Source organism: Lissotriton helveticus, chromosome 1_1 (genome assembly GCF_964261635.1).
Source record: "Lissotriton helveticus chromosome 1_1, aLisHel1.1, whole genome shotgun sequence".
In the NCBI taxonomy this organism is placed as follows: Eukaryota; Metazoa; Chordata; class Amphibia; order Caudata; family Salamandridae; genus Lissotriton; species Lissotriton helveticus.
In genome coordinates this window covers 2,073,025,482-2,073,050,753 of record NC_136057.1, presented here as the reverse complement: position 1 = coordinate 2,073,050,753, position 25,272 = coordinate 2,073,025,482, and the positions used below count along the sequence as shown (strand labels likewise).

General features: G+C 40.5%; 1 protein-coding gene across 1 annotated transcript in view; it reads right to left on the bottom strand.

Moving 5' to 3' along the window:
- Window positions 1–25,272, bottom strand: part of LOC144776444 (putative ferric-chelate reductase 1) — a 321,596-nt gene that overhangs the window by 158,559 nt on the left and 137,765 nt on the right. Inside the window, exons 8-10 of the mRNA XM_078659268.1 lie at window positions 21,032–21,133; window positions 3,638–3,779; window positions 2,065–2,181 (exon numbers count right to left, since the gene is read on the bottom strand). Coding sequence (XP_078515394.1) covers window positions 2,065–2,181; window positions 3,638–3,779; window positions 21,032–21,133 — 361 coding nt within the window. The remainder of the gene's footprint in view (window positions 1–2,064; window positions 2,182–3,637; window positions 3,780–21,031; window positions 21,134–25,272) is intronic.

The following is a 25,272-nucleotide window of genomic DNA, read 5'->3' as shown; positions in this document are numbered from 1 at the left end:
TTGAAGGAGCACGTCCACATAAGTAGGCATTAATCCCTAACACCGATAACCTATTTCCTGGCGATCCTTAATATATCACGTCTACTTCATATAGCATCGTCTACGTATAGTATGAGTATCTATTAGGGGGATGGTCATATACTACCTAGAGTTAATCAAAATAGGAGTGGAGGCGTCCCCATAGGAGAGTTATCATCAGTTAATGAGCCCCCAAGTGTCTCCAAGCAAGTCAAGATGCAGGCATAATAGCGTGGACCTCGTAACGGGGGGAGAAAGGCAAGAGCAGCGTCATTTTAGGTGACAGTAGGGCTTTACCTTGCCCAGGTGATTGAAGAACAATAAAATAAAACACACATTAAAAGTTTTAAGAATTCTGGTATGAAAAATTTCCATGCAATACGAACATTCATAATGACTCCTTTTCTAACAGATTCATCACACACTCAAATCAACTGACCTACTGAGTGATTCATGGTTGAGCTAACCATTTTCGTAGCTGGCAGTCCAAGTTGTGTGTGGGAGGTAATCAGTTGCGATTTATTTAATTTGGAACGTCTACCATGAATGCCTGGGGCATAGGCATATATCTTTATTAATTAAAGAACTGTGGAAAAAGAAGCCTTCTCAAAGGCAGGGAGAATTTTCAAACACATTTAATTTACCTTAGTCCTGTCTGGGTTTCTGCTAGGCACTTTTAGGAATATTACATTAATTGGGCTACAGTGGTGAGTGACAGTCTGAGCTGAGGATATGAAGGAGCTCCTTTGGCATAATGCTTTCTCTATTTAGCCATTATAGATGATTCTCAAATCTTTGTGAGAGAATTGTAGTGGCACACGTTACTCTCCCAAAACAGGAATTATATAACAGTTTAGTCAGTAGGGAATAAATGGTGAGAGCTTGCTAATGATTGAATGCCATCATGTGGTCATTGCATTCTAGCTCCTATTTTAAAATCCTGTGATTGGCTCACTAGCATGTCAGAACCAAATTGAATCCAGAAGTAGGACAGCCCAATACTAGTTGCACAAAGTCTAAAATCTTGGCAAAATTGATAATACTGTACTACAATATTTTTACCATAATAACATTGTAGCTTTCGTCAGTACACAGATAATGGCCTTCATTTAGAAAGATCCTGCAACTTTCACAGCAGATGGAATCTTCTCCTCCCATTAGAGGAGTACATGGATGTCTAAAACCACATCCAAAGTTACTTGGATTTCTAACGCAGTTGTTTGACTCCTTCTGTACCCCAAATTTGGATTCACCCATTAAAAAGTATGAACTTTTTGATAATTTAGAAATGCATTGTCATGTTTTTTTAAATGTAAAGCTTAGTCATGATTCCCCCGTGTGCAGAGCTTTACTACTAAAGACTGCTGAATGTATTTGGTATTTACATTGTGAAAAGATGCTATATGCTTGGATTCATAGCTCATCTTTCTTGTCTTGATGAGCACATGGTGAGCACATGGGTGCAATATCCCACAACAATTGTATTTCGATGAATGAAGGCTGGGGTGGTCACAGAATGACAGCACTACTTTGGGAAAATCATCACATCTTTGGAGATTGCACTACATGATGACACTCAGAGAGAAAAAAATGCATTTCCCTTGAGCTTTCAAGTTGCTTGGAGTTAGCAGCAGCCATTTTGAATAATTGGGTACAAGTCAGCCAGAGTTCCATGATGTCCTCAAAACACAATTGCGATTCTATGTTCCTGTAGCAAAAGCGACAGGGCACCCCTACCTCCAAACTCTTGATCTACCCTCCTCAAAGGAGGACTCCAAGGTTTCCATTAATGGGGAAAGTCTTGGCTACCACAACAGAAAGCTTCCTCTGACTGCCCGACAGAGTAAAACAACCAGGTAAAACAATTAATGAAACCCGCACTCTGGGAGAAAAGTAACAGGGGGTGAGACGATTTTTTTTTTTTTTTTTCATGCTCAAAAACCTGCTTTACAGAAAAAAACAAAAATAATTTTAACATTTTGGTGAATGGCCATCGAAAGCCTTAGCAGCCATACAAGAAGACAACATTTTGCGGAGACTACGTACCATGAACCTTAGCCATTATTGGTAGTTGAAATGCTGAAGATTTCACTTGTAGAAGTTGTGCCAGATCAACTTTCTCATTTGTGATGCATGGTAACAGGGGATGTTTTAGTATTCTTCCTGAAAATGTAAACAATGTATGTTAAACACTTCTCATGTATATTTGAATATAATGTATAGCATACACACATACTGATAATATAAAGACTTCTTACTCAATATTTCGGGAACAATACCTCTATTAAACAATCCCTGGTAGTATAAATACTCAACAAACTGCCAAGAGAATACCTGCTCTTTGGTACATGAGCAGGGGGTATGAGATAAGGAATGGCTACAGTTCTCTTTACTCTAATGAGTTTCTTAACTTAATTACTCTAGTCAATTCGAGCAAGCTTAGAGCCAGAATCACAGGGGTTCTCAATCGTGCTCTGTATTCATATGTAAATATGCTAAATATGATAATTTTAAATGCAGTTTGTTTTTCTTTACGTTGTGTATTGAACTGTCCAGTACAATGTTTTATAAATAAGCAAAATCTGTCTTGGATTTTCATTAAAAAAATTGTAAATACTGCTGCAATTTGTCTGCTTGGAACTAGGGCTAGAACACATTTTTCTTCTTCCCAAATTAAGTGGAAGAGGATTGAGGTGGGAATCTCCAAGTTTCATAGATCCACTTCAGCCCAAAATGAATGAAACTGCACCCAAAGAATTGCCCACAAACCTAGAACAATCCCATTTGAGGGTGATTGGGGTTTTCTCGTCCATAAACTCTTGAAATCCTGATTTGCAATATTTGCATAACTCAATTGTGATCCGCAGTCGGATTGAAAATAAATTGCCTTTTGCTTGTTGTAGGCTCCACTAATTGTTTGTGCTCAGTTCAAATTGCAACTGATGCCAGTAGCACTGCAGACCATATGATGTGACAACCTGAGCCAACAAGCATTGTTAGAGCCACAGGATTTGGCATTGGATTCTAACCTGTGGCTTTATCAGTGCTTATATATTTTGTTTTGTCTTGGTTTTAACAAACCTTTAGTGTTGAGGGACCTTCTAGGAAGGAAACAGTACACAGTGCCCTGACACTTAAATGTACTACTGTGTCCCTGTGAAAGGGCAGAATGTCATCAGTGAAACTAGTCAGAAACTGAAGTGGGCTGACCCTGTGCCCCAGGCTTTATACTACAATCGGAGGAATTAAAATGTGAATGACACAATGGATAAAAAGGTCTGACTGAAAGCTCTTTTAAAACATTTTCTTACAAATATAATCTCAGTAAAACCAAGAGATCTTGGCTAGCACTAGATGTAACAATAAGTATGTATATTCTATCAGTTATCAGTGACTGTTTAATGACATGCATAAACCTCAAGTTTCAAAATAAAATGTGCAGTGATATATTCCTGTGCTCAAAGAGTACACAAGTCACCTGAAAGTGTCATTAGAAGGGAAAATCATGGTCATTCGAATAAATGTTCTGAAGAGGAATGGTCAATTTAAAACTAATATACTTATTAATTTGGGAGGGGAAATTGTCTGAAAAGTACAATCAATGAGTGTCCTGACTTACCGTTCTGGGAAGGGCCACTAGTCAAAAATATATAGAATGAACTGCTGGCATTTCCATGCGGAGTTGCTATTTTATTTCTTATGATGAAAGAACATTTGATGACGCCATTGTCTGAAGATCTGACAATCCCCTCTACGGTGCCCTGAAAAACATAAGGATTATAAATATTGGGGAATACTTGTCTCATAAAAAACAACTGATTATTCTTACTTTTATGCAATTATGTTTTAAGTAATGATAAGAGAGTCATTTGATTTACACTGCAATCAAAATGAACTTAGCAATGCAGGGTGCAGAACTTTATTATGTACTGAGTTACTAATATCAGGAAAGCAAATAAATCAATTATCCTATGCATTAACTTGGAGAATTCAGTTTGCTGATGCAATTTTAAGATTAGGCTTTGATAGGTTATTGTAAAGAGTAGTAGTAATAACAGTAACAACAATACTTATTATTAATATTATCATTATTAGTATTATTATTGTTGTTTTTATCAGTAATATTAGTATTATTATAAGTGTTTGTTAGACCGGGCATCCTTGGTGTGGTTCTCCCCTTCAGCCCTCCTGCTCTGCTGACTTCGTTTTGCTGGCTTTAGGTCTCTGTGCACTTTACCTCTCCTAACCAGTGTGAAAGTGCTTGTGCTCTGTCCTTAAAACATGTTGACATTGGCTTACACCTAATTTCCACATTTAATTTATTTGTAAGTGTCTATTAAATTAATACTACCTGCACCCAGGGCCTGTAAATGAAATGCTACTAGTGGGCTTGCAGCACTCATTGTGCATTCCGCTCAAGTAGCCCTTTAAACTCGTGTCTGGACTGCCATTACAGCCTGTGTGTTCAATTGTAAACTGTCATTTTGACAGGGCAAAATAAACCTTTTCTCATGCACAACCCTTTTTTTTTAACACATGTAAGTCACCCCTGGGCTAGGCCCTGCGCAGCCCAGAGGGCAGGATGTAGTGCATTTAAAATATTGGACAAGTACTTTTACATTTTACATATTTTAGTAGTGAAAAACTCCTAAGTTCATTTTTCACTGCTGCAAGCCCTACCTCTCCCTTAAGATAACATTAGAGATACCTTATTATGTTTAATAAGTGATAACTACCTATTGGGAGGAGGTAGACAGTTTGAGTTTGGCGTTTAAAAAATTGCAATTAAATGGCCTCTTCAATGGTAAAGTTAGATTTTTAGTCACAATCTGAAACATTTCACTTTTAGAAAGTTGCCATTTTCTTTTCCTAACCATTTGGTGCCTGCAGCCTGTTCCTGGGTTACATGACTAGGTATAGCTGGCAACTTGTCTTTGTGTATTGCTCTCAGACAGTGAGACAACTAGAAGCTAGGTTTTGGCAAGATGGGTCTCTCTGAGTAACCAGGCAGGGAGCTGTCACCAACCATCCTTGTACTTCACTATGGCTCTGCTTGAGCACTCTCACAAAGAATGTGATAATGGTCTTTTGTGACCCCGGGCAAACTGGTGCCATGGAAGGGATGTAGGTGAAGGCTGACACTTAAGGAAGGGGAGGAAACCTCAAGAAGCTTCTTCTACTCCAAGGTGGGCGCCAGGCTTAAATATTGGACCTCAGGCCCCAAATGTTCAGTACACTTCTAGATCTGAGGACTCTCCCAGGAGGAATGGCTGATGTGCTGTTGAGAGGCCTGCCACTTTGCTAGACTGCTGCTCCAAAGGACTGATGCTCTGCTGACCTGCTGCCCTACTAGCCTCTTGCCTGGGTGAGAAGAGAAAGACCTGCCTCTCTAAACCCAGTACCCACAGAGTGACTTCCAGGACTAGTTGAATGGCCTCCTGATGATCAGAAGCCTCATGGACAGAACAGGGTTTAAACCACCAGGAACCAAGCACCTGGACTTTGTTGTCTGTGAGTCCTGGCCTCCCAAGTGGTGCCACCCCAATCCACAACCGTTGGAGGTGGGCCTGAAAGTACACTGTCAGCCCATCTGTGGAATCAGCAGATTAAACGCATCTCCTCCATGGTGTGGTACATCTCCTGCTGACCTGGCACATTGCCTCTGCTGCTCAATGCATTGCCATCAGAACCAATGCATTGCTTCTGCTGCATGGACTTCCCCGATGGGATGACTTTGCATCGCCCATCGCAGTCCATAGGAACCCCAGCTGCGCAATGCAGAAATTCTGCTGCACAATGCATCTCCTCTCCTGGAACTTCTGTTGCTTCTGCTGCGCTATGCATCCTCATCTTGGGAAAAATATTAATTTTTCAGAAAGACATACATTCACTGGTTGATGTCATCGGTGATGTCATCTGTGATGTCACTTGAGATGTCATCAGTAATGTCATGAGTGATTTCACTGACCATGTCATGAGTGATGTAATATGTGATGTCATCAGCAGTGCATTGCGGGCGCACGAGTTATAGTTAGCTGAACTAACTATAACGGGGGAATTTCAAAGGTTTTATATGAGTGAAATGTCCAGCTAACTATAACATGTGTGAAACCTATGGTTTTTTCAATGAATTTGCAAGGTTTTTTAAATGCTAATTCCTAACTATAACGTGTGTGAAACCTATGGTTTTTTCAGTGAATTTGCAAGGTTTTTTAAATGCTAATTCCTAACTATAACGTGTGTGAAGCCTATGGTTTTTTCAGTGAATTTCCAAGGTTTTTTAAATGATAATTATTAAATGTATTAATTGTTATATTTTTTTATACCGATTTACTACATTATTTTAAACTATTTATTTTTAGATATTTTATTTTTTAAATTACATTACATATGATTAATATAAATATGAAAAAAATGTTTTAAAAAATATTTAATTTAATATATATTTTTTAAATTTATAAATATTTTTTTAATTTATAAATATTTTATATAGCAGGCAATGATATTCTATGGAAGGAAATTCAAGTTACTGGTAAGTACAGTTAAATTTACTTTTCAGGAATAGTAGTGAGCTAAATTGGGGAATTAATTCCTCTTCAATCCTGAGGTCCCCTGTGAGCCAACTAGCCCACTAGGTACCTCCAGTATGCACCAGGCAGCTGTGTTGCAGAGAGGTGTTCAAAGGGCACGCCCCCTTTTTACAACACTCTGCAACACAGCTCCGTGGCGCTTACTGGAGATACCTGTTGGACTAGTTGCCCCCTAGGGGGCCTCTGGATTGAACAGGAATTAATTCCCCAACTTAAAACACGCCTCAGGGCATGTTTGCACTCACATCACCTCAAGCCCCGCCCCCTACCTTCACCACTGTGCTAATGCGCCCTGTAGAGTGTTCTAAGTTGGGGGATTAAGTCCCCTTACATACTGGGGGTCCCTGGGGCCCAACTAGCCCACCGGGAACCTCCAGTATATGTCAGGAGGCTACGTTGCAGAGAGGTGTAATGAGGCCACGCCCCTTTTTACACCTCTCTGCAACGCAGCCCCCGGGCGCGTTTGCAGAGGGGGAACTAATTCCCCTTGCATACTCGGGGTCCATGGAGGCCAACTAGCCCACCAGGAACCTCCAGTATGCGCCAGGGGACTGCATTGCAGAGAGGTGTAATGTGGCCACGCCCCTTTTTACAACTCTGCAACGCAGCTCCCTGGCGTGTTTGCAGAGGTGGAACCAATTCCCCTTGGAACCTCCAGTATGCGCCAGAGGGCTGCGTTGCTTTGCCCCAGGGGGTGGCGGTCCCCGGGGCAGTGTGGGGGGGGGGGGTTGGGCCCCCCACACTTCTTTTTCACTATGCCCCCAGGATTTGGTCCCCCGGGGGGTAATTTGAAAAAAAGCAGACCGGGTTTTTTCAAAAAAAAAATGGGGCCTTGGGGGTCCGTGTGGGACCACCTGAGCAGGCCTAAGGGGTCAGGGTGTTTCTACCTTGCCCCCTTTTTGCGTTCTACACGTTTGTTTTTCTGCTTTCTTGTGCCTTGGTCTACGGAGCACAAGATGGCTGCCAACACTTCCTGGTTTGGAGTGTTGAAAGCCAATGAGCATGCAGCTCGTGCTCGGAAAGGTACGTGTACGGTACGCGTACGGTACAAGTACCGTACACGCACCCCGCCGATTTTTTGTCCCCCAAAATTTTTTGGGGGGGCCTTAGGTGTCCTTGTGGGACCCCCTGAGCAGGCCTAGGGGGTCAGGGTGCTTCTACCCTGCCCTCTTTTTGAGTTCTAAACGTTTGTTTTTCTGCTTTCTTGTGCCTCAGTCTACCGAGGCACAAGATGGCTGCCAACAATTTCTGGTTAGGAGAGTTGACAAACAGTTGACAGCCAATCAGCATGCAGCTCGTGCTCGGGAAGGTATGCGTACCGTACGCGTACAGTACCCGTACCGTACGCGTACGGTATGTGCGCCTAGATATATATTTTTTTTTCTTTTGATTTTCTCAGGAACTACTGGAGGGATTTACACCATTTGAGCAAAAGCGTGATCTGCGAATCAGACTCTACCATTTTGCCAAATTTCTTGTAATTCCGTTCGGCAGTTTGGGCTGTAGCCGTGTCTAATCGTCCTATGGAAAATAACATGGGGAAAACACGTTTTGGAACCCCCCTTTTTTCTCAGGCCACACTTGACGAATCCCCCCAAAACTTTCAGGGAAGGAGCGGGCTATCTTCTTTGAGAAATTCGTGAAGATTCATCAACAGGAGCCAAAGTTATTCCCAATACAATGTTGTGGATTTCCTATGGAAACTAGGTCCTAACTATAACTACCTACTGGCGACCGCCAGTAGGTAACATATGTATATACATGCGCTAACTTGTACTGAGTAAATAATTTGCACGAAATTGGTCCGTGTCTGCGTATCCTTGCCTAGGGGAATGCCTGAGCGAATGGAGTAAAGACGCGGTGTCTTGGATATATATATATATATACATATATTAGGATATATATATATAAAACCAAAAACGCCCAGAAGCTTGAGGCCGCACAGCACTGCAGGTGAGTGACAACTCTATTTAAACCAAGCAGGCAGCTTAACATCCATTTGAAGTCCATGGCCTGACGCGTTGCGATGCCGCTGTTTGCATCTCCTCAGAGGCCGTGTCAGCAGAGGTGATTTGTGGCTACCGCATCTCCCCAGCGTGTTTCCGTAATAGGGGGCTTCAGTGCTCCTCCTTTGGTGGCAGTTCATTTTTAAATGCACGCTGGGATTTGAGGTCTCATTTTGCCAATTAACGCCCTCTAGTGGGTGACCTCCGCTGCAGCTAATTATGGACCATTTTTCTCGGCCCTCCATTGAGCCTTGGATGAGACTCTGCCGGCTTCATTAAAGGTGCCCTGCAGCTTCGGAAAGAGGAAAGTTCCTCTCTCCTAATGCCCATTAGTTTTGGGCAGTGAGATCCCTCTGCGGCCTGGAACCGCCGCATAATATGTATTTATATACTTATTTATATACTTATTTATGTGCCATTGGAGGAGCTTGGTGAATTTCCTAACATGATCATTTACTTCACTACTGTACACTTTTCATGTGTAGGAGTAAATCCAACTTTTCCAACATGACACCTCCCCTCTGTGATAGGCCCTTGTGTCTGTGAGTAAGCTACCTAATGCATATTTGCGTGACTCGCATACATTTCCCCAACCACAATGCTTCCTGTGAAATGTTAGCATGTGAAGCTAGAACAGTATTAAATTTACCCACATGTATGTTGTGTGACCATTAAAGTTGCGGTACAGTTAAACCTTGAAAATGTGCGTGAATCGGCTTCTATGTTTTCTCAGAGCTGATCATCGTTGGTTCAACGCACCATGTAGGTAAAGTTGTACAAGCAATGTTGTGGGACAATAAAAACATGAATACAAACATGTACAGCTTGTGATATAACCATACAGTCTTCAGGAGCGTGATTACCATTGGTGCAACAGGTACAGTGGCACCAAGGCTCGTTGAACCCTGATAAATACTGTATTTTACAACCCCAACAGCAGTTAAAGGGGGCATTCTCCTTGCTTGCACCATGACCCATGACACCCTTGTCACGCTATTGAGAGGCTTCTAAGCACTACCTAACTGGAGCTCAGAAACTGATAAATGATAGGCAGGCTACCTAAAGCCCAGGAGGCAGGGTGCTTTATATTATATGTGTGCAGATATATGTGTAAGTATATGTCACCCTGTGGTAGCATTCCAAATGTAATTCTTCCGCAAGTGACCGACCCTCCATAGGATAACATGGGCTGGATACTGGACAAACCCAGATATCCAGCTCCATTGTGGAACAGTCAATTCTTTTTGTGTTTGGTGTCAAACACTGTGCTTTTTAACCCCTAACAAGATGGTGGTGTCAAGGTCTAACCAGCATGTACATAGGTGGCACTTTAGACAGTGCCTCTCAAGTTAAATCAGTGTTCGCATGCTTTGGCAAGCTTTTCTGAGGGTTTGCCGCCAAGACAGAAGTCTGACCGCATGCTGGGGAACGTGTGCTGCTCCCAGAGGCCAGAAACAAAGACATGTGTGTGCAGGAGTTGACACCTTCGGCCACACATGATCGCTATATAACGACCCACCATGGCAGTTAGCATCAAAGGCTTTACTGGGGCCATGGGACAAAGGAACTTGTCCCCCACTTGAGGACAAAGCCTTCTCCTGCTGCACGCACTGTTTTTTTCGGGCAGATAGGAAATTAGCTTAAAATAGGCTTAAAATATGGGGCCCACTTACCTTTATTAGAGGTCATAATACTGTAAAAACGCTTGCACATAATGCATAACTTTGCTTACAGGCTGAGGTCATACTCTTTCCAGCAACTACATTTTCTACTCCAAACATTTGTTTCAAACAATAAAAAGGCAAAACTGTTGTAGACCAAATCACACTCTCTTATTTAGGGGAGCTGCCCTTCCCTAAGTCTGGTTTCATACTGGTTCTTCCTCCCACTGGATTTAGAGCCAGGTCGTCTAGGATGGAGAGAGTAGTTCCTGCCATCCCCATTTGTTGTCACAAGTCATGAAAAGAACTCTTAAGGATATTCTTTGTTCAGTCGCCTCTTCATGTCCCCTCCCAGACAGCAAAGCCATCTTAAACGCCCAGTGTTGACAACAGACTTGCCTGCTTGGGCCCAGAAAACAAGCCACGGTTCTCTGGGAGCAGGTTCATTAATACACAGCCAGAAATGTTGATTGATAACTTGGAGTAGGGATTACAGGCAAACTGGTTTTAAATCAGCTGTTTCTCATGTAGTATTGTAGAAAAGTAGGATCTGCTTCTTATGATTACCCCCACTTTTGCTTGTTGTGATGCTGTTTTTGACTAGTCTGACTGGGATCCTGCTAATCAGGACCCCAGTCTATCTGCTTTCTCCGTAAACTGTTATGTTATGTACTTCAGTACCCTCCAGATTGGATACTGGGGTACCCTTGACAGTCCTTAGTATACAGTACCCATGTACTCAGGTCATAGGTACTCCAGAGGCCTCCCATCGGCTGAAGCATGTATTATGCGACCCATGGAGGCCATGCACAATGGAACTACAGGCCTGCCACTGCAGCCTGCGTAGGTTGGTGCATGCATCACTCACAAAAGATATAGGTTTACTATATCTAAGGGTCACTGCACTTAAAACCTATAAGTTACTCCTACATCAGGTCTTTACAATCCTAAGGGCAGGATGCATGGTTCTAAGTGAGAGGGTGTCCATGTATGAGTAGTACACCCCTGCAGCCTACAGAGTCCATTATCCCGGGTTGTCAGCGAAACAGACATGGCCTATATAGAGGGGCATTACTTGACTGCATGATGACCAACTCTAAAACAGCCGAAACAAACTCTATTGTGTTTGGTGTCAAACATGTTGGATTCAAAACCCCACACTGGTAACGAGTGTGGGAGGTATGATTCCAACCCTCAGAAGAATTTTTTGTGGGGTCCCTGGTGTTCCCGGTACCAGCCTGATAGTCCCAGACAGCACAAAATGATTGCTGCCGACCAGAGACACATTTCTGCCCTCCTGCTGCTGAGCCAAGCTTGAGAAGGGGAAGGCAGTACAATAGGTATCCTGTCGCAGGGAGGTGTGATCACCTCCCAGACAAGATTTAGTGTATTAGGGCTGAGTGGGTGTGCTTGCTAGTGACTGAAAGTCTGCTTCAGGGGCATATTTAGTGCCCCTGTTCATAGTCCAGTTCAAACCAGTCCTGGGAGTAGTTGGCTCCCGATCTTGCGCGAAACTGGACAGAGAACATGGGAGTAACCTCCCCCTGTCCAGACCTTCCCCTGGGAGGGTCTCCTGAAGCTTTTCAACCCTCTCCTGTTGGTATTTAAGGGCTTACCTGGCTGTGGGACCTTAGATTCATCAAGGACAAGATTCAGAACCGAAACCACTGCACCAACCGTCTGGACACTCTGGACTTCGCTGCACTTTGTTTGGCCCTGAATTCGTCTCCCTCTCAGTTTGAGGCATCCTCTGTGCCTGTGCAACATATAGGATCCGTGCAGGACCTGTGGAGCATTAAGGCCAACTGAAGGTAATCACCCTTGGAGAGAAGGTGTCACTCCCCTGCATTCGCACGTACCTCATCGCTGCTGACCGGTCTGCTGTTCCTGAGCTCCTATGGACTATGAATGGTCAAGCAACACAGGAGGTGGGTTTCTATGTACCTCAAGACCCGAGCTGCCCTCTCACCGAGTTTGAGGCCAGTATCCCTCGTGGGAACTGCAATACCTGAACCCCTGTGCACCGAGTTCATTTGCAAGTGCATGTGCTTGCTGGCATTCCTTAACAAGTGCATTGGGCTCCAAGTAGCCCCAACATCTGTCACCATTTTCTACCAAGATCTTCAACCCCCTTGCACTGAGTGCTCCGTGGCCTGTTGAATGGTGAAATTGCTTGTAGGTCCTCTTGGGACTACTGTGCCTTTAGTCTGCAGGTCCATTTGAGGGTCGACTTTGCTTTTCTTCTTCTCCCCTGGTTGCTCAAGGCCTGCCCTGACTCCACTGTTTTTGGTGAGTCTCCTGGACCTTGCTGGGCTGAACCATACTCTTCTTTGACTTTCTACATAGGTTGCTTTTGCCACGGCTTGTTGGTGCTCCCACCGTACACCGACCCCTCAGCACTCGACATTCTTTGCGGGACAGCTCTCATCCAGCTCCTGGTCATCCTCAACATCATCTGGTCCTCGCAGCTGCAGAGTCAAGAGCTCCGTCATCTCACCTGAATCACCCGACATCTGTGGGAACTCGTCTACTGAGCCCCTGGTCACTCCCAAGTGACCCAGACTCTGTCCCCTCTGCTTTCAAGTACTCCTTGACAAGATACACATTTGGATTCCAGCACACACTTTTCTCCCTTCCAGCAACAGCGTTTTCTTGAGGTCCTCCATTGGGTTCGATGGCGGTTTCCGACACCGCTTCATCTCTATTCACCCGGCTTCTCTTGGATAGGTAACTTGAGTACTTCAGTATCCACGGATGGGGTGGCTCTCCAACCTTCTGTCTACCACAGGCTTTCTTCGAAGTCCACTTTGAAGGGCCCTTACACTTTAAAACTCCAACCTCGACTTTCAGATAGAGTTGTGTGGAGCACGTGGTTGTGTTCCCACACTGCACCCATCCTCCGTGATGTCCCTATCTACTCACTTTGGGTGGTTCCTTGGGGTCCCAGCAATTCTACGTCCTCTCAACATCATCCTGACTTGAGTCGTGGTTCTTATACAACTTTCTTAATATAGCTACTACTCTGCTAGCTTTCTAAGGTTATCTTAGACCCTTTAAATCACCTTAAGGGTTGTTTGGACTGGTGCAAGGTGCCCACTTTAATTAGTGGACATCATACCAGGCCAACTTCTCACAAGTATAATATGCACCTTCTTTAAGTTAAGTTTACACCTATGATTTCCAAAATGTACATTTGAATTAGATAGTTGGAACTAATTTGAAAATAGCTGTAAATGATGTTTCTTGCATCTTCTCAGGCAGATCTGAGAAGTAAACATATTAATCACATCTAGACTTGTTCATTGAAAATGTAACCTAACCTATATACTAGAAACTGTTTTGGTTATGTAATCACTGTGCAGTCACACCATTCCAAATAGGTTGGTTGACAATATTTTTTGGACACACTTTCATTGTTGGGACTCCAAGGTCCAGGATTACTGTGGTGCCACATGTATGGAGGAGGGAGGGCACATGAGCCAAACCTGTGCTTTAAAGGGAGCATGCCCTGCTCACAGAGTGGGACATGCTGAAATGTTGGGACTCCAAGGTCCAGGATTCCTGTAGTGCTGAAGTGCTGGAGGAGGTGGAGTACAGCAGCTACATCTGCACTATAAAGTGTGCCTGTCCTGCAGCTTAAGATATGCTGACATTGTTTGGACTCCAAGGCTAAGAATTCCAGTGGTGCCACATGTGTTGAGGAGACGAGACACAGCAACTACACCTACACTATAAAGTGCGCCTGTCCTGCCAGCAGCCAAAAGCAGGCCCATTCCTCACCCGTCAGAGCCTGGAGGAGGCTGGGTTGAGCCACCCCTCTTGATTGCTTGGGATTTTACTTTTAATTTACGTGATTTATGCACTATGGTGAAGAGGAAAACAGGCTGTAACACTCAGCCTAGTAAGAGTCATACAAGTGCTAACAGAAATTTTTTAAGTATTTCAATGGGTGCACAGACATAATATCGACTCCAAAATATCGTTTGGACAGAATATCAAGTTTGAAATATCGTTTGGACAAAATATCGACAGGACAGAATATAGACAGCCAAAATATGGTTTTTAAGGTAAGTGAAGTAATATCGACTGTAAATAATATAGAAAGTGAAAATATCCAAGTATATAATCTAGATAGTAAAAAATATCGTTTTTTAAATAATATTTAATTATTTATAGTGTTTTTTATGTTATAATATGTGTGAAAAGTGTCATTTTATGTTATAATTATTTTTAATTAATGATTTCTTTTTTAATTATTGTGTAATTTTATTCTGTAGCGGGTTGTGGGTTTATAGGGGAATAGGGTGGGAAGTAATTTAATTATAATTAATTAAATATGTAAATTTATTAATTGGTAGTAATAATTAATTAATTGGTAATTAAATAATATTTGTTAATTATTTCAAATTTAATTGGTAATTAATTTAATTTAATTGATTAATTGCTAATTATGTAAATTAAAATAATTTATTTCCTGTAGCGGGTTGTGGGTTTATAGGGGAATAGGGTGGGAAGTAATTTAATTATAATTAATTAAATATGTAAATGTATTAATTGGTAGTAATTTTAATTAATTGGTAATTAAATAATATTTGTTAATTATTTAAAATTTAATTGGTAATTAATTTAATTTAATTGATTAATTGCTAATTGTTTAAATTTAAATAATTCATTTCCTGTAGCGGGTTGTGGGTTTATAGGGGAATAGGGTGGGAAGTAAATTAATTATAATTAATTAAATATGTAGATTTAATAATTGGTAGTAATATTTAATTAATTGTTAATTAAAAAATATTTGTTAATTAATTAAAATGTAATTGGTAATTAATTTAATTTAATTAATTAATTGCTAATTATGTAAATTAAAATAATTTATTTCCTGTAGCGGGTTGTGGGTTTATAGGGGAATAGGGTGGGAAGTAATTTACTTATAATTAATTAAATATGTAAATGTATTAATTGGTAGTAATATTTAATTAATTGGTAATTAAATAATATTTGTTAATTATTTAAAATGTAATTGGTAATTAATTTAATTTAATTGATCAATTGCTAATTGTGTAAATTTAAATAATTTATTTCCTGTAGCGGGTTGTGGGTTTATAGGGGAAAAGGGTGGGAAGTAATTTAATTATAATTAATTAAATATGTAAATTTAATAATTGGTAGTAATATTTAATTAATTGTTAATTAAAAAATATTTGTTAATTAATTAAAATGTAATTGGTAATTAATTTAATTTAATTGATTAATTGCTAATTATGTTAAATTAAAGGGGTATTTTTAGGGTTCAGGGTCAGTTTTTGGTTTTTGGGCAAAGGGGTATTTTTAGGGTTCAGGGTCAGTTTTTAGTTTTTGGGTAAAGGGGTATTTTTAGGTTTCAGGGTCAGTTTTTAGTTTTTGGGTAAAGGGGTATGTTTAAGGTTCAGGGTCAGTTTTTAGTTTTTGGGTAAAGGGGTATTTTTAGGGTTCAGGGTCAGTTTTTAGTTTTTGGGTAAAGGGGTATTTTTAGGGTTCAGGGTCAGTTTTTAGTTTTTGGGTAAAGGGGTATTTTTAGGGTTCAGGGTCAGTTTTTAGTTTTTGGGTAAAGGAGTATTTTTAGGGTTCAGGGTCAGTTTTTAGTTTTTGGGTAAAGGGGTATTTTTAGGGTTCAGGGTCAGTTTTTAGTTTTTGGGTAAAGGGGTATTTTTAGGGTTCAGGGTCAGTTTTGGGTTTTTGGGTAAAGGGTTTTTTTAGGGTTCAGGGTCAGTTTTGGGTTTTTGGGGTACAGGGGTACAGTGTAAAAATTAAGTAAAATTAAATTTACATTAAATTAATTTAATGAAATTAAATTAAATTAAATTATATTAAATTAATTTTAAATAATTTAAATAAAAAAAATTATTATATACTTACCAATACTTACGTTGTAATGGTAGTGCGTTGTAAAAGTTGCGTTGTAACGTCATATATCCACTGTTGCACTCTTTGCAATGGGAATAGTAATTTTAACCCCTACGCTATCCAACGCTTTCCCTACTGTTGCACCCACTGGAGGGGGAAAGTAATTTTTACTCTTTTGTATTTGTACGTTAATAATATTGGCTATTATTTAATTACATTTTGTTACTATATATATATATGTTTTAAGAAATATGATTAAAAAAATATTATTTTTTTACTTTCATTAATTATTTAATTATTAAAAGTTATTTTAAGTATTGTTAAGTATATTTTAGTAATTACTTTTTTATATTAATGTAATTAAACATTGTTTTTATTAAAGTCGATATTTTTTACAACTATATTTTTGTAAACGATATTTTTAACTCGATATTTTTGTACTTACCTGTTTGTAGATAGAAACTCGATATTTTGTCTCTCGATATTTTGTCAACGATATTTTTGTTGGTCGATATTCTGTCCCTCGATATTATTTCAGTGATCCATTTCAATGGGAGCTATAAACTCAAGGATGGAGTCAGTTGAGGAGAGTTTGGAATTGGGTAGAAAACGCTGTCAGATGCGCTGAAAGCGCACCCGGTAGAAAATACTGATGCTTATGCTTCATCCCAGGCTGCCCCTGGAAATACGTGAACTGTAATTTTGGGTAGTATCGACATTCATTGTCGGCTCTCATATAGTTTATGTGTTCAAACTTCACCATTACTGATTGATGTAGAGGCATCACAAAGCCATGTGAATGACTCAATGAACACACCACCTTCTAAGAAACAAAGAGACGTAGGGCAATCGAAACAGGTAAAGATTAACGCACCCCTTAAAGCTACCAATAAAATGCCATGCTCAAAGGGGGCACAAGCAGAAGTGAATTGCAACCTATACAGGTCCTTGAAATGGAGGAGGTCTGCAAAACACTGCATAATCCTGTTTAACATGCTCTAAAAACACCTTCTCTTGTGGAGGTTTTAGCGGAACTAAAGCTCCACACATTCATGTAAAATGTGTGGCTGCCCTTAAACAATGGTGGCAGTGATATGAGTAGTGGCGAAAACAGATATAATGTTGATGTAAATTAAAATGGTTAGGGCTGAATTATTCATGTACCAGCCAAACCTTATACATCTGCAGATGCTGCATCATCATTATTAAGCAGGGACTTGCACCAACTTCTCCACCTTAGGCATCTAAATTTACAAGGCTTTTGTTTAGATCGCCAAAGTCGTTCAACAGTGCTCCAGCAACCCCCTGAGGCAAACCCCTCCTTGTGATTATCCTAAAGAATGTACCTGTTGTAGGACCAATTTGAGAAGAAGATCATTATCAACTAAAGAATAAAGTGATATACTGGTTGGGTAAGAGGATAGGCAGAGTGGATCATCTATTTAATTAGGCTGAAGGAGTAAGAAGGGTATTTTGGGAGGGCAATATTAAAAAAGTAGGGGGTGAATGTGTGAGCAGAGAAGCGCTGGGACAACTCGGGTGGCAAGGAGGCTCTGAATCAGATTGAGAGTAGTGTCTGGAAAAGTGCTAATAGAGAGTGCATGAAAACCTCCTCCTCATCTTCACCCAGGCAATCTCAGGTGAGCTTTTCCTATTGTCCTCAGCACCAGTCCCAGTGTGGAAGCAACAGAGGTAGCATATCAGCTCATTGGGACACGAATTCATGTTCTCTACAAAGGTATAAAGAGAACATCCAGGGCTGGGCGGTGGAATCAGCTGGTCGATACAGTGCTGCTTTGATCCCCAACGAAAGGTAGTTGTTTGCCAAGGCCATGGAGACCATGAAGTTATACAGCCTAAAGTGTGCAGAAGCACAAAGCTATGGGTATGGAATTGCCATAATGTATCCCACAGGAGATATGTGGCAGTCAGATTGAGCCGCAGAGGAAGGAAGCGATGGCCCCTTCCCAGCCCCTGATTCCCCTGACCCGTCAAGGCTACATGCAGTGTTGGACTGGTTTGAATAAAGAAGGCATGAATTGTAGTGTTATTCAGACATCAGTGAGAGGTAATCAGACACCAAGGATGGTGGTTTTGGTAAAGGGGGTCATTTCAAACACTTTGGGAAACATTGCACAGTTTCTTGAGAGGCCCAGACAAGACTGTTTAAACAATTCTTGTTTACAATAAAGGCCAGATGAATCAGTATTTGACAGAAAGACAACTTGCTGCACTGCGTCAAATCGAGCGAGCAGAGATACTGTGCATTCCAGCTCTGACACACTGTGTGGAACGTTGCAAGCAGGATTGCTTTTGTACAAGAAGAGACACCTTCCTGCAGGAAAACAATCCTTAGAGGCGTTTTCCTCTTTTTAAGTGTGCTGTAAAAACAATTCGGAGAAATAATGGCCCATATTATCAAGAACATGCGATAAAATTATCGCCGCTTTATCGGCAGGAAACTGCTACTAAAGCGGCGATAATGGGCTTGTTAATATGTCCTTGTGAATTTCCATAGCAGCCCAGGTTCTGGTGTTAACCTGGGCTGCTATGGGAATTCACAAGGGCATATTATCAAGCCCATTATCGCAGCTTTAGCGTTAGTTTCCTGCAGATAAAGCGGCAATAATTTTATCGCCTGTTCTTGATATTATGCCCCAAAGATATTCCCAGCACAGAGAAACGCAAGGCAGCGAATTAAAATGACTTGTGTTACTCTGGATTTACCTAGCAATGCAGGGGCACGCAAGGTGGGCAATGCATGGCTGTATAAATCTGACTTAAGGATTGCATTGCCCTTGTGTCACCTAGCATGACATATGGCAATGCAATCCTTTGATACATCTCGCCCCAAGAGTACAAATTGAGAAATATCAATATCATTGTGCAATAGCACGTTTCCTATTTTAATCTTTGAGGAAATAATTTTTTCAGGTGAAGAAACCTCTTTTAGTGATATCCATTACCTATATTGTTTAACACCTTACACATGCAATTAGTCATTTATGCTCCTAAAATAGACTCAAAAAATGCAAATAGTTGCATGAACTAGGCCCAATGTTTTAATTTAGTTGTCACAGAATATCAGTAGCAACGTTTTCAATTCAGTTTGTTTCAGGAAAGCCAAAACCATAATGTAAATAAAGCTCGCAGCAGTAAACCAATTTCTGTGATGTAAGTTTATATTCCAATATTATCAAACTGATATCTGCATACAGTTTAGAGAGCTGCGATGGGGCAAATTACAGCTCACCTCTGGAATTACATCCAGCGAGTTATATTTTCATAGATATGCTTGCAGGATTCAGTGCTGTAGCCTGTGCTCCTGCCCTTACGACTTCCATGAAATGTAAAAGATCCCCACTAATGCCACTCTCCCTGGGTTGGGATGAATTGTAATATATTGATGGAAGAGAACGTTTAATCACCCAAAGCAAAAGTTGCTTTGAACTATAGAATGGAACTCACTACCGCCGCCCTCCTCCACCCACCTTCAAGAGGAAAGTCAAATCCTTTTCTCCAATAAATTTCTAACAAGCTCAATTCTCTACCTCGTCTCTGCTCTCCCCTGCTGGATTGAAAATGACATGAAATTCCTCTCTTGTGTTTTCTAAAGTGTAATCGTCAATGAATTGTAGCTTGCCCAAGTTCTGGCTGAATATGCTATGTAAATCTCATTACGACCTGTGTAACTTCGCTGCTCTGTAATCACATGAGGATTACCTTACTTGTCCTTTAGCTTTGGGGTTATTATCTTGCTGAAGTTCTGTTCATGCGAAATTTGTACCATACAGTAATCTGATGTCCCCGGATTTTGTTGGCGCTTTATAAACGATCTATATAGATAAATAAATAAGTAAATCCATAAATAAATCAATGTTAAGTTCTGAATTTCTACCTGAAGTTATCTACCTTCAGAAAATAAGGTTGTTACCACAACTACCTGGCATTTGAGTTGCAATGCCCGGTGCTTGCTTTTAAATGTCAATAATTTATTTAAAATACCTAAAGGCTGATTCCTGACTCGTTTGCAATGTTTGCCACAGAGTCTCTAAGGCCTGAATAGTAGGTCCCTATAATATTCAATTGCCACTGACTGGGTTGAGGCTACATTGTTTCCTCAAGATACCACAATCTATGACCTTCCAATGTTTTAATTTTAATTCCAAATGTGTTTTTATTAAGTTTAAGAGCAAAGGGTTTTTCGTATCGTTTTGTTCCTTCCAATGTTTTGTAGTATTTTGGGCCATGCCAACAGTGCATTGACTAAATATATATATACATCCAGAGCATTGCATCCCTTTTAAGGAAAAGGGGCTGACGTCATTTGTATGGTACAGTCTTAATTCAAATAGTCTCCCTCTGAGTAGAAAGAACCTCAGTAGTACTATCAAATCACATGAAAAAATGCTGTGGATGTGCCAACTCTGTCCATCACTATTCTACTTATATCAGAGCATTACTCTTGAATTTTGATTAATAATACATGATAGCTGGACACATTCAATTCAGCTTTTCAATCATGACACAAGACTTCAGCAGTCTGATATAACCTCATGGTCAATGCTATGTGCACAATGTCTGACTTTTGATGAGTGACGTCTAACAGGATGTTTCACTCCAGACAGCTAGACCCCAATATTTCATATCTGTCATAAGAACTCAAAAGTATTAAGTTATGAACTAAGAATGTATTGTTTGTATACTTATATAAACAAGCATAGTCAATTCATCAATGTGTAAACATTTAAAAAAAATGTATCTATTAGAATCTGTATTGACATTTCAGGTGAAAACGAATATAGATAAAGTGAATCCATAATTTTTAAAGCATTCATCAGAAGAATAAAATACAGAAATATCTTTCATCTACCAGTGGAACGAGGTTGGGAGTGGTTTGACCGGTTGAGAATGCATGTTGAATTTCAATGCTTCCAGTCGTGTTCATGACACAGATGTAAATGTCATCATTTCCCTGAAAAATAACAGATTTATCGATAAATAATGACAAATCGTTTTGTTTGATCACATGCTGAAAACAATTTAACAAAATACTCACCAGCTATCAATGTGAAAAGTTGCAACAGAAGTAGACTTCATAGCTTAGAAACTAATTACACAACAATATGAAGGGCAGCTCTATAGGCCCATTGGTGTTGGAAATGTTATCAATAATAGATAATGAATACAAATAAGTCTGTGGGATCTATTTGTAATTACTTTGTAATAAAAATTTGAAAAAGACCATTAACAGGAGTCTCTTCTTTGTCGTGAGAAAAAGATATTGCATGCACTTGCCGACAACTACTCCTGCTTATTAGCTGACAAGATCAGCACAGTTAGTGATTGCTGTTGCAATCTTTGTGCATCTCATTTTTGTTTGGGTGGGATTTTTAGAGTTAGGTTTTATTTTGTTTATAAAGTTTTTATTGTTCAGTACATAGTTTACAAAAAAGAAAATGAACAAAACAGAACCAAAACAAAATAATTTCTTTGAGAGTCACAACATAAAGTCATTGTTGTAGGAATTATAAGCCTAAAAAAGGACAAGATATAAGATTAAGCACACTTGAGTTTCACATCGATATCCCCATATGTTGTAGCATAGGTTGCCAAATTTTAAGTCCCAATTGTTTCTTCCACATTGATTTTGTGCAATATAGACTATATTCCAGGTTAAAAACATTAAAGAACTTTGCACGCCACATTTCGAATGTTGGTGCCTCTGATTGAAGCCACATAGAAGCAACACCGTGTCTAGCAACAGCAGTAGACATAAATAAAAGATTGCGAAACTGGTAATGGCTCTGAATAGAATCAGAGCCTTCCCACACACCTAAAAGCATAATCTCTCTAATAATACACACATTAACCCCTGTGATCTGTGACAAAAGTTCTGAGATATGCCTAATAAACAGTTTTAAAGCTAGACAATCAAGAAATATATGCACTATGTCGGATTTCTCTACCGAGCACCTAAAACACTTCCCGTCATGATGCCCCCCAACTTCATCATTTTCACAGGAGTATAATAAAGATTGAACAAAGTTTTATAATGTTGGGTGCATAGATTTCCTGTTAGCATGACTTTGGTAGCCATATCTATCGATAATTGAACATAGAGACCACTCTTCCCAAAATGTTCACCCCACTTTATATCCTGCAACACGATATCATCCTGTTGGGGCTCCAACAATATGCCATACAATACACCAATCTTAGCCCTTTTAATCAGAGCCTCTATCAAGTCGTTAGATATTATTGTCGTGCGTTTGCAATTTTTTACAAGATAGTCACGGATTTGCAAATATTTAAAAAAATCATTTTTGGACAACTTATATTTTCCAACAAGATCAGTGAAAGAAGCCAAGACTCCTTCGCTATATAAGTCCCATAGATGTTGAATCCCTTTTTCCCTGCAAATAACCATTTTTGTGTCCCAAAAAACCGCAGAAATATCTCCGTAGAATTCAAGGGCATATAATAACCTATACGACCTATAAGCATGACTTTATGTATCGACTTCCATGCTTTATACGCTGCAAATGCAATTTTAAATCTTGTCCTTTTAAAATAGCTTGGTTCATAAAATTTCAATAGTGCCTTGTTCGCCTGCTTCCCCATCAACATTTGATATAGATTCGGAACTTCAAATTGACTCATTTCCATTTTAGTCACCAAGTACTGCATACTCTGCAACAGACAAATTAAATAATAAAACATAAAGTTCGGGACACCCCACCCCCCACGTTCCAGCGGTAGGGACATAAACTTTGAAGCTCGGCGTGCTTGCTTCTGACCACATATAAATCTGTCTGCAAGAGACTGCAGCTGCATTAATTGACGTCGAGTCAACTCAAGCGGTACTGTCCTGAAATAATACAAGGCCCTAGGAAGAATGCACATTTTTAAAACATTACAACGCCCAACCATTGATAAATGAAGACATTCGACTTTTCCCAAACATCTTTTAGCCAAAGACAATATATCCATCCAATTGACTTCAACAATCTCTTGAAGTGAGAGCCGAATCTTTATACCCAAATACCTAGCTTCCGGCATAACTCGAGCATCACCGGAGCAAAGTCCCTCGGTACAGAGAACCTGGTCTTAAAAATATTCAGTTTGTAGCCCGCGACTGCCCCAAAAGTTCGAGTCAAGTTTTCTATTTCCAACAGCGCTTGCTCAGGATCAGGTGTTAACAACGCAATATCATCTGCCCAAAAACCATTGACTGTATATTATTAGTTATTTCCAACAATTGTATCAACGGGTTAATATAAATCGCAAATAATAAAGGCAAACATGGGCACCCTTGTCGAGTCCCCCTGGTAATATGTACCAGCGGTGATTCCTGCCCCATTACGCAAATTCTAGCCTGTGGTTGTTTGTACATAGTTTGTAATGCTTGCAAAAAATTGGGTCCAAAACCCATTTTACACATTGTAGCCCAAAGAAATGACCATGACACCCGATCAAATGCTTTTTCAGCATCTAAAAAGACTAAGTCAATATGTTTTTGCTGCGCAGTAGCATAATCAAGCAATGCAATCACCCTATGTATATGAAGGTACTCTGTTTTTTTATATACCCCTGCTCTATTAGTTCCTGAGTATACAACTCCTCATAATAGGCATGAAAGATATGCAAAATACCTTCAAGTGTTTCCACTATACCCTTTTACCATCTTCAAGAATTTTAATTCGCTGAGAAGCTTGTCGAACCCGCATCCTTTGAGCTAAACACCTACCGTTTTTTCCCCATATTCATACCTTTCTGCCTTGTAAGTTTTAAATTGAGATGCAATTTCCTGACTCCAAGCCCCATTGATCTTGGCCTCGCAGCAGGCAACTTTAGTTTGTGCATCTAAACTATTAGCATTAGCTCTAACAGCATTTATAAGTTCCCGCTCTGCCATTTTTAAGTCCTCCAGCAGACCCAGCATGCTTTCTTTCTGGCATCGCTGCTTAGCCCACCCAAAACTCAGTGTTTCGTCCCTTATACGAGCTTTAAATGAATCCCATGCCATGGGTAAGGTGGTTAAGCCTCTATTACTCTCCATAAATAATATAGTCCAGTTGCGTATATATCGAACATAATCCTCATCACATAAAAGTTTTTTATTAAATGTAAAAGATCTCCGTTCTCTAGGGGGGCTAAAACATGCAAGATCCAGTACCACCGGCCCATGATCTGGTATGATACGAGGCCAAACCTGCATCTTCGACCCCACAATCATTATTCGAGGGAGAAAGATATAATCTAGGCAAAAAAAATTATTGTGTGGGGAAGAGTAGAACGTATACCCCGGATCTCCTGGATTCACAACAGCCCAACCATCAGCCAGACCATGATCCTGTAGCAACTGCTGTAAAGCATTAAATACCTTGGGCTTATGACCATTATAGCCCCTAAAATCAGGTTCCCATGTCAGGCCATCTCCATGTATATTAAAATCACCTAATAATATCAGTGGGGTTCCCCACGATGCCAACTCAACGTTCAGAAACTCCAGGGTCTCGGCCTCGTCTAGATTTGAAGCATACACTGACAAAGTATGGTCTTAATGCCGCCTAATATACACTCCGTGATAGCCCACCTCCCCAGGTTGTCTACCTTCTCCCTACCCGTGCCGACCATACCGCGACGGCATAGAATCGCCACCCCCCTATTCATGGTGACCTCTCTTGAATCTGAGTTAGTCATCCACATTGCTCAGAGGGGCTACAGAGTCTTCCGCACTCGTAGTCACCTGGCCCTCTTCCCGAGGGCCGGGAATCGACTCATCCCCCCCTGTAGGACATCAGATGAATGACACTGTAGGGGAGTGTTTGAGATGTTTGCAGCTTTTTTTGCCAATGGTCGCTTGAAACATTTGAGAAATCTTGCGTGTCCCACATATAAGATTTTTACCCTGTATAGCAACATGATCCTGCTGTTCACTGCCAGGGGTTTCTTTAGCATTCTTTGCAGCTAATGCCGCACGTGTACCAACAGCGGCCACCCCTGTGCCTCTTGTCTTGCCCCCACAAGCAACCTTGGGAGCCATGCCAGTTCCTAGTTTCCTAAAAAATAAAAAAAAGGGGAAAATAGAAAACCAACTTACTTAAATTA